Consider the following 10821-nt stretch of genomic DNA (forward strand, 5'->3'; position numbering starts at 1 on the left):
TGGCCACCCCACTGTCAGTACCCTCTTTGCTGTCGCTTTCAAACAGGTAACAAATTCAGGAAAAAATTGCTAAGGAAAAGCTGAACAAGTTGCAATCTAAACTGACCAGAGAACTACGTAAAAAACAGTAACATCCCTCAGTAGAACCAAGCTGCAGTTTATAAACCCTACCTGCCCACCTACCTGTGGTTTTGTGGGGGGTTTTGTTTGTTTTTTACAAGTCAAACTTGCATTTCTGTATGAACAAAGCAAGTGTTGTATAAAGTACAACTCCAACCTAAGTTGTTCATAGTGATTTTGTTAAGGATATCAACATTTCAAAAGCAATACCGAATTAAATTGTAACAATTAAATCTTGTATTGAAGAGTCATTTGGAGTAATTTCTTCATTTTTCCCACCCCATAACAATTCATATCAGTTTCCTAAATAAAGGAAAAATTCTCTTACAAAAAAAAAAAAAAAAAAAAAAGGCAACAAATACCAACCAGGAGGCGAGCATTAAATGTATACTGAAGACGTACATGTACATCTTTCAGTTAACTAAACAAGAACCTTAAACACAGCACACTCAAAAAGTAAGAAATAATAAAGTAATAATAAAGTATGGGTCAGACTATCAGGTGAATCAACATTATACTGAGGACAGAAAGGAAAATGTTTTCCCAAGGTTTTGAAATATTAAAACTAAAATACAATCCACACAAACAAAAAAAAACCAACCCACATTATTTCACCCTATTCAATCACGCATACTTAGCTGTTCATACATCAAGCAGGTATAAGAAGTTTTGCGTATGTACCTGTTCTTATTTTCTGTGAATAAGCACAATTAGTGCTTGTAAGCCATTATTTAACACAGCATTAAAGTGCAGTTGCTGAAGCATGCAACCATGCAGGCCCAAAGGAAGAAGCAGATGACTTATTGTACATTAGACTTCCTACTGTGGTACAACAGCTCCAACTACAGCTTTTCCCCTCAGCGACTTCAGACACCATATACTAACCAGAATAGGAAAGTCCTGCAATCTGCATATAGAGGTCTTCTTCAGAGAAGCTTTCTGGTAACATGAGGAAGGCTGCTGTGACTGCGCTCTTCAGATTGCTAACAAGGGCAGCTTGCAGCTTGCTATTCTCATTCTGAGTCAGTATTTTCACCTGAAAAAGCAGAGTCAGGGAAGCAAAAAAGCAGAGTCAGGGAAGCGCTACTGAAGACAGAACTAGAAGTGTTATTCAATCCAGCTTGAAAACTAAGAAATGTATTTAAGATTAGATCCTATTATTACAGTACAATAAAGACTAGAGTGTCCCTCTTTGCTTCCACAGTGGGAAAGAGGGGAATGTCCTTCTAAGAACAAAAGGCTATTTTTACAAACACACATTTGGAACTGCTATAAGCAATAGACCTTAATTGATCTCTGAAGAGGTATTCACCTCATCATATTCATAAATTTAGAATTAATCAAAACAGTAAATATGAATGCATCAACAGAAATACTTCATATGTGATTATGCAGTAAGGGGGGAAAAAAAAAAAAAGACCACCATCACACTGAAAGAGAAAGGAATAGCAGAAAAAGAGGTATTTTGTTTTTGTTTTGTTTTCTTAAGTAGAGGACTCTTATCATGTGCTTCAAGTAGTTTCTTAGACATCAGTTCCCTCCTAGAAGCATGGCTTTATTTTGCAAGTTGCATGAACAGAATGTGAATTCAATGGGAACTTCATATATACATGAAGAGCAGATCACTGAAGTTGAGTGCTTCTACGTGCCACAAAGGAAAACATTTTAAGGAAACATTCAAACTGTTCAAGACCAACTATAGCATCCAGTCACCCAGGATATGGAAATATACTGGAATAAAAAGCAGATCTTCAGTAAGAACTGAATATAGAAACATCTAATTACAGATGTTTCTGTACAGATAAACAGCCTGGTTTACAAGATGGCTATGGTTTCAGAAACAACTCTCCCAAGAATACCTGCTTGTTGTGAGTTTCCATCTTTTTCAAGTGTCCTGGTTAAGCAATACTGTCTTGCTTATAAAGCACAGCTTCTTAATATTTGTTTACTCTAAAATAGCTTAAAATGCAAACCACTGGCAGTTATAAACAAATGCATACAACTTGCTTTTTCTTCCCAAAAGCCCATTCACATAAAATGAGTTGCAGTATTACTTGAAATTCTGCCCCCACATATAACCTCAGACAGCTAAGGTACCCTTTCAAATAAGTATTTTCCCTCAGGAATGTAAACACTCTGTTAATGAATTAAAAAAACCCAAAAAGCAACTGAACCTAGATTCAGTAAAGAAAGTATGAGAATCAGACTTCTCTGCTACACTAGATTTTTCTTATAGAAAGGACATCGACAAAGCAATGTCATGGCTGGCCGGTACTATATTCTGAACATACTTTTTAATTATGGTGAAATCTTTAAGGGGGATAAAACTAGAACAATATCTCATTTTTATAAGATGGTGATTGCAACAGTATACAGGCTGCTTGTTTTAATCATTCTACAGTAAAGCATGGGTTTGCTTAACGTCAAATCTATACAATAGTCTGGAAATGGTCCAGGGTGGATTTTTGGAGGATGTTTTCCCTCCCATGATTTTAATTTTAAAAATCAAGTTCACTGTACAAATGAACATTTCAGAATTCCTCCTAACTTCTCCTGCAAATTACATTGTATTTTTTAGCATCAGAATGAAAGAGAATGATAACACATACTAACATGCAATACATGATCTGCCCAGACTAAATTTTATTTCCTTGAAAACCATGGGAGAAGTTCACTGAATGCATACAGACTTGCTCATATAAGGTCCAATGAACAAGACAGGCTCACCAGGAGGATAAAGTAATATTTGAAATCTCACCAACTAATTCACTCATAGGTACTTTCATAACTTGCTGCTACAGGGAAACTCTAAGGAAAGACAGAAGGAACAACTCTGTGGCACTCCAAGCAGTCACACAAACTGCTAAAACCTTAGGCTAGCCCTGAAAATAACAGCAACTTACGGACATGTTTTAAGAAACATGTTACAGCCTTTTAAAATGCGAAACTCTGTAGAGATGCTATTCCTCCTCATGGAAGGCCATAGACTTGCTTTAGTGAAGTAAAAGGAATAATCTCTTCCTTCGCTAAAAATACTCCCTAACATAACCTAGTATTTTTTCAAAGGGAAATAACATGCTAGGCTTCAATATCTGAACGCGTGAAACACTGCAGTAGTGATCCTATTCATGAACACATGTTAAACAGCTCAGGTAGCTAGAAATCTCCCAGAAGATGGAGTGCGGTATTTATCACCCAGGTATGACAAAGATGAATGCCAATATTTGGGGTAAATCTGAAAGACCACCGGAGTTAAGGACAGCTTCTAGACAGTACAGAGAACTTATTGTCAGAACTATTCACCGTACCATATCACATAAGGGGGAAAGAAGCAGCCACTTTATTCTGGTTTTATGGTACACAGAGAATTCAGTTAACTAACAGTAGAGACTTTTAAATCATTAAATATTTTAAATGAGGGATATATCCAGTTTTATAAATAAGCATGACCCCCAGTCACCACAGCAGTTTAAAATAGGAAATGTACTACCGTCACTGATAGGAAACTCATACACAAAAAACTGCAGGCATGTCTAAACAACGATTTTTCCAGAAAAACAAAACACACAAAGAAAATCTCATGAAATGAGAGGTGTCAAAAGCACTATTCCAGTTTACCATTTAGCCACAACCACACTGCTAAATATCACTATAAGAGGATTTTTCCATTCTTTTTCAAAAAATGTTCTAACAGATTTGGACAATAGAAAAAATCTGTAAACAAATAACACGCTCTGTCACTCTTTAGGGCAATTTTTATAATATAAAAACCCTAAACCTCCCAAGACCTCTCTAAAAAGTATAAGATATTTCTATATACTATTCATACTCCTCTCTCTCTCACCTCACTTTAATTTATTAAACACTTCCTTCTCTTAATAGTTTCTCCAGAACAACAGTAAATATAGCTGCTTACACTAAAGCAATTATTTACACTCTATGTTTAACAAGAATTCAGTAACACTTCAGATGCTTTTTAAAAATCTTGTTCCTCTGAAAACAAACTATGTGTCACCTGTGCTTATTTCTTTTACTTTTTAGGTACAGCAGCATTTTTCTTTTTTTTTTTCTTTTTTTTTTCTCCAGGAAACCTGTCATAAGTTTAATCAATTTTTTAATACAGTTAAATGGGAATTTAGCTAATCAATGTTACAAGCCTCATGTAAGATGAAAAGCCAATAAACTTTTAATACAAACAAAGAAGCCTGGGAAGAAAAGCTAGCATTTCTAAGTGGCAATTCCAAACTCCCATCTATTCTGCCAAACATTCTGGAAAGATTACTTGGTCAAGGCAACCAGTTTATAACAGAAACAAAACCTCCAGTGAAAATTAAGCCAAGGTTTTCAAGCCAGAGCAAATGTTTTAGCTCATGTGCTAGAATAGCTTGGATAGCTTTCACTCACAGAGTGACAGCTTTGTAATGGAATACCAGAAAGGCGCTGAGCTTTTCCTCCTCTATATGAGAGTGAGGAGAAAATTCCAAAACAAACTGCTAAACAATATTAATCTGGCTTCAGTCAGCTGTGTCTAGAACTGGCACAAATGCCAAATGGTATGTAAGAGATTATAGTGTATAAGAAAACAAACCTAACCTTGTGTCCCCTCCAGAAGAAGCTTATTATACATTTTTAAAGGAGGTAAAAAAAAGCTTTCTATCTCTACCACTTAGAATATACATACCAAAACATCAAACCAGTTGTGAAGCCAGAACCAGCAGACATTTGAAACCTGTACAACAGATCTAAACGAATTTGTTCATTTTTGGTTAACATGGTAAAACATTCAAAATCCCAGTTAGTGATCATATAGATTCTACAGGAAGAGACAGTTTAAACATTCACCGAGTAATCTTTCAGTCAAATTCTAGTTAAGGACCGGCATTCTTTACTCAATGCAAGTTCCTGTAAGCTTTATGAAAATAATACGGACTGATTCCTTCTTTTATGTATTGAACAACTATGCAGAAGATATCTCTGCTGTCTTGTTAGCAACCAAACAAAATACCAGATTCTGTCTTCTTGTGCAAGTATGTACTCTCATTGAATTTAATACAGAGACATGAAGCACAATTTATATGTACTAAAAAGGTGAAAAATCCTAAAATAAATCAAAGCAACAGCAAATGCAGTTACACTGAAAATAAATATTCGCTATTCATTACTTTTGTGACATTCAGAAATCTTCCTTCAGTTATTTTTCTCAATGTGTTTTCATCCTTTATAAAGGTAACAGCTCTTCTAACCTCTGTCACACTATAATATGCCTCTGGAGATAGAGAAAAGCCAGTAACGCCAAGACAATCTAATCAAACCGTTAACGCCAAATTTTTAGTTAAAAGCATAATTAACCTCTGTTCTAAGACCTGAAGAGAGTTCTCTCCTACCCTCTCCCCTCTTAAGAATTTTCAACTTAACACTGCTGCCATCTGCTGAAAGCACACTGAGTCAGGCATCCATGGGAAAGCAAAGATCTCAAATTTTTTATGACACAAGCATGGAGGAGAAAAACCAACCTGCTTAACACACAATTCAGTCAATTATAGATACTCTAACAATACAATGAACTACACAGTAACTACACAGCAAAGCAGCTTTCATCTTTAAAGGTTTCCATTATTTAACTGTGTTAAGCTTTGGTGACTCCTACAATTTGTTATAAAAGCTAAATATTAGGTTTAACATTAAAAGGACTTTGTGTTAATGTAGTCCAGTTACTCACTATGTACTACAGGCTTAAAACTGTGATTAATATACTTACCTTTTTTTCCCCCCACATAACACAGAATATCATTAAGGACTACATTTCACTTCCTTTCTGAGAGATTATCCCTCTAGGATTAGACAACTAAATCAGGGCAGATTATTTGTTCAGTACTGATACACAGATCCTTAACAGTTAACAGTTAATACCAACAACTGATAACTTTCCAGTCCTGTAATTTCCTGCATTTCAAGACAGATAAGTCAGGAGACTAACAGTTACCGGTTTTTGTAGGCGTCCAGCAACATAGAGGGTTTTCCAGTGAAGTAAATCATCAATCAGGGTATCAGTGCTAATTACACCATATTTTATCATCTGGAAAAAAAGCAAAATAAAGGCTTTTGAAAAACCATACACCTGCACCATTTTCACTACATGAAACTTACTACTTACTTACTGTAACTGTCACTAATTCTAAGGAATGCACACCTCCAATACTGGATGGAGGATGGATACAGCCTAGATGTAAAAAAATATTTTCAAGTTTTAATGAACACAGGAAGTTAAAAAAAATAATAATCTTATTTACATGCAAACTTTCGAGGAAAAAAAAAAAAGAAGTAGAATGCATGGAATGCTCTAAGAGCCCTTCTAGAATCCAAGTTAAAATAAAGTCACCCCAGGATCAATCACTAAAGCAAAAGACTTCAAAACCCAAAGAAACCTTCTTAAGATTAAAATACGAAGATTTTGGAAAGGTTACAATCAGTTTTGTACCAGCCAAACATTACAATAGCTGGAATAATCCACAGTATCCTTTATGATATCAAAAACACTCAAGAGAACTAAAACAAACAACTCGCCTAGACATTTATGTATACCATTACTCTGTGTGTGTGTGTATATATCGGAGCTTTTTGGTCATTGATGTTAGAAAACAAATTGTGAATTTGTAGTTCATTTCATGTATCTGGAAAAAAGATGAACTTTCAACAGTTTGTTACCAATTTGCACTTCCTGAGTTTCCAGAGATTATCACCACAGCAAGGCAGACAACTCCAGAATTTCTGGATAACAAAGGACCATAGGCTGTGATGTAACCGAGTCACATCAGCATGAGATAAGGACATAAAAGAGCCAAGAACAGAATTTCACAGCAAAGTTCACCAGTCTTTAAAATAAAATCCCAAATCCCTTTTTACATAAAGTGAGCAAGGTTTAAACCCCAAATTCTTGCCTCATACAGATGCCTTCAAACAAAACAGCAGGTGCATAATAAACTACCTTATCTACCTCTCCAACTTTCTGTGAAGAATTCTGACATATACCCAACCACACATGCTCTGAGAAACTTCAGTTAGGTATATATTGCTCACATGGCATTTTTCAATGACCGTCCTTCATTTTATTTAATTTCCAATCTTCCTTAAAAGACCTTGCTTTCTCTACATACAGTTTGTTACCACATGGCAAAATTTACCCAAAATCAACACCAAGACACATACAGTGTTTCCCTGCCCTGACTCCTGTCTGCACTCCTTACCAAACACAGCCTACACATGGATGGAGGAGTAGGACTTCACGGACAAGTACTACTTACCTAGAATTAATTACACTCAAGCTTCACAGGTCAGGATATTAACCATTAAACAACACTGACGTCATTCCAACTTGCTATGTTAAACATTTGCATTTTACATCAAACAAACAGTAAGAGCTCACTTCGCTACTACTACAAGGCCAACTGCTGAAATTAAGGCCCCGTTTCCCCACAATACACTTTATAACCACCAAAACCTGCAGACAGCGAGTAACAAGGAATATAAATCCAGTTTCTGAAGTGCTTTAATTGTAAATTCCAAACATTTAGCCCACTTCTAAAGTGCAAAAGCAGTTGCTCTGTTTGCAAAACAATTTTGATATAGAAATATTTACGATACCATGAGTTAAGGATCAGTTACAATCTACAAGATTTGCTTCCTGCAGAGAAATCTGCCTAGAGCTGATCACTTCAATACGTCACACACAAACAACTTGTACTTACCCTACCATTACATGGCACTAAAGTATTGTAGTAAATCCCTGCTCCATAGTTCTGTATACTATTTATCTGCTTTGGCCCAAAAACTTTTAGGAAGGAATAATGACTCCTGTTCTTCAACAAGTTCATCATATGCCAGGTCACAGAATCATCAACAGCAAACACAAAGTCCAGCATATTGTTCTGTGGATAAGGTAAAAAGTATTGGGGTTTATATGTCAGGAAGCAACCAATTTCCATCATATTAAGCTAAGATATACACAGTATCAAACTTTCAGCTATTCATTTTTTGCTAGTAAAAACAAATAGAAATCCAAAACACAAGCATTAATGTCAGATACAGTCTAAATGTTCTGATGAAGCCGTATGTTTTCTAGTCAGTCTAGCAGAGATGGTCCAAATTCTTCCTGTCTACCTGGTTAAGTGACCCACCAACCTTCAACTCTCTGAAACAGGGCACAGGATCCTCCTCGCTCACAGCTCTGCCTAAGGGCTTACCCTGCTAACAAACAGGACTTTGCGAATACACAAGGCTTGAACTGGGAGATGTGGGCAGCTGAAGGCAGCTGAGAGGTGGCTGCAAGGCAGTGCGCTCCTAGTGTATTCACCTGCTTTTGTCAACAAAACAACCCAAACTCCAAAGACTTGAGCATACAGTGTATGCAACGCTCCCCTGAGGAAATCAGCCCGCATGCTGGCTGTACACTGACAGGCTGAAGGTTTACAAATCATACCTACAACAAAGTAAATCTGGAGTGACATCGCTTCAAATTCATCAGGCCCACCTGTGTCACCGGCTAATTCTCTGGGGCATCTTAGCTGATCAGTTAACACCATTAAGGATAGTCTGTAAGCTACCCTTTTTCCCCATTTTTTTGTGCGATGCTGCTAGAGCCCTGAAATTTGGATTATCCTCTGGTTTTCCCTTTTCAGAAAAGAGAATGAGACACTTTTAAAGTCATATTTGTGGGAGTGCTTAACAGGTAAGCTGTAACGCTCGGTGTTGATGATCAACAATTTTAAGGTCAAACACATACACACAGAGAACAAATATTTTTTTTAAAATCGCTCTATTTCCAAGCAGTTTAGCCCCCAAACGATGAGGAAGCGCCATGAACGCCCCTTGTGTGGCCAAAGGCTTTCCCCAAGCCCCTGGCGCAGGGCCGGCGGGCCAGGCTGCAGAACGCAGCCGCCAAGGCGCGGCGGCCCAGGCGGGGGGCGCAGGGCGGGGGGGCCTGACCCGCCCCCGTACCCGCCACCTGCTGGGGGCTAGGGGGGGCTTCGCCCCGTTCCGTGCATAAGCCGCAACCACGGGGCCAGAGGCAGCGCCAGGTAACGCGCTTCGCCACCTCCGCGCCGGTCACCGAAACGCACCAGGCCCCGGCCACGGCGGCCCACCCGCCCTGCCGCGCACCGCGACGGCTGCGGGCACCCGGGGGGGCCGGGCCGGGCCGGAGCGGGCCGCCGCGCTCACCTCGCCGTGCCCGGCCGAGGCCCCCGCCTGCCGGAAGACTCCGGACCCGTAGGCGAAGGCCAGGCTGAGCTCCTGAGGGAAGTGCGCCAGGACCCGCCGGAACTTCACCGCCGAGCTCGACAGCACCGGCAGCGCCATGGCGCCCGCCCGGCCCGGGCCGCCTTCCCGCCGCGCCGCCGCTCCCCGCCCACCCGCTGAGGCGGCGGCGCAGCGCGGACAGGCCGCAGCCGGGCGGGGGCGGCTCCGCACAGCGCCCTCTGCTGCTCGGCGCGGGCCCTTGCCGCCGCGGGGCGGCCCCAGCCATGCTCGGGGCGCCGCCCGCGCGTTTCCCTCCCGCCGTGGGGCGCGGGGGTGGCGGGGAGCGGCTGCGGCGCGTTGCGGGCCGGGCTCCTGGCTGCGGCCGTGCCGCCCCCCCCAGCACGCCTCGGCGGGCTGAGGCCTGTCGTTCCCTCGCGGTGTTCCGCTTCCTGGCAGCGGCTTTTCCAAAGACCCCGTTCACCTCCCCGCTGGCCGCCGCCTGCACCGTGCTGGGTTCCGGGGGAGCGCTGGCAGGCCGCCTCCCGGCCGAGGCGTTGCCAAGCCAAATTGTATTGCTTAAATTGCTTCAATTTTGAATTTCATCGACTAGATTTCACACCTGGACATCTAGATGTCGCTGGGCCCGTCAGGCCCGCTTAAAACAAACACAGGAAGGGATCTGTGACACCCTGTTGTTACCGAAATCTCGGAATGAAGAACTTACCAACACCAATGTGATGCAGATAAGCAGACACTTCTTTATTAACGGCCGGGTGCGTGAGTGAGTCCTCACGATCAACGCACACCAGGTTTCAAAATCATACACCATATATAGAACTTAGTCATGCATATTCATTAACTATTCATGCATAATCATAATATCTCCCAAAAATCATTAACATACTCTGCTCCCATATCCGATTCTGTGCAGTAAAGGTTAGAAAATTCTAGAAATGGGTCTGGGGTACGATTTGGGTCGGTGGTATATGAGTCGGTGGCCGCGATCTCCCCCTGCCGGAATTACCTTTTGCTAAAGTTCACGGTTTCTTGGCAGGCACCTACAAGCTGTTCCAGTCAACTCTCCCCGGTTCCCATTAATCCTATATTCCGACATTTCAATACACTTTCTACATACAGAAGACTAGTCAAATGCAAAGAAATCCTCTCCCCAGTCTACCTGTAAATACTCTATCCAATTATCTTCAATCTTCTTCAATCTTAAGTCTATTATCTAAGTTCTAATCATTCCTACTAGGTGATTCTGACCTATTCTTTTGGCCTTGCTACAGGGCTGTACAGAGGATTTCATAGCAGCTTTTGCTGTGCAACTACAAGTCTCATTAAAATATATTTCTTATTCCAAATGATTTTATAAAATCAAATAAAGTCAATTAATTCTAACTTATTAGCAGATCTGTAACACTGTTACAGAAAGCACGGTTCAATATAGGGCAAGTCATCATCCGT

General features: G+C 40.4%; 1 protein-coding gene across 1 annotated transcript in view; it reads right to left on the reverse strand.

Annotated features, from left to right (window-relative positions):
- The window catches only part of TAMM41 (TAM41 mitochondrial translocator assembly and maintenance homolog), a 31425-nt gene extending 21797 nt beyond the window's left edge, over positions 1-9628 (reverse strand). Inside the window, exons 1-4 of the mRNA XM_080386217.1 lie at positions 9337-9628; positions 7866-8045; positions 6104-6196; positions 1006-1156 (exon numbers count right to left, since the gene is read on the reverse strand). Coding sequence (XP_080242343.1) covers positions 1006-1156; positions 6104-6196; positions 7866-8045; positions 9337-9474 — 562 coding nt within the window. The 5' untranslated portion in view covers positions 9475-9628. The remainder of the gene's footprint in view (positions 1-1005; positions 1157-6103; positions 6197-7865; positions 8046-9336) is intronic.
- Positions 9629-10821: the final 1193 nt, after the last annotated feature.

This window comes from Falco punctatus (assembly GCF_963210335.1).
Source record: "Falco punctatus genome assembly, chromosome: 4".
NCBI classification, from domain to species: Eukaryota; Metazoa; Chordata; class Aves; order Falconiformes; family Falconidae; genus Falco; species Falco punctatus.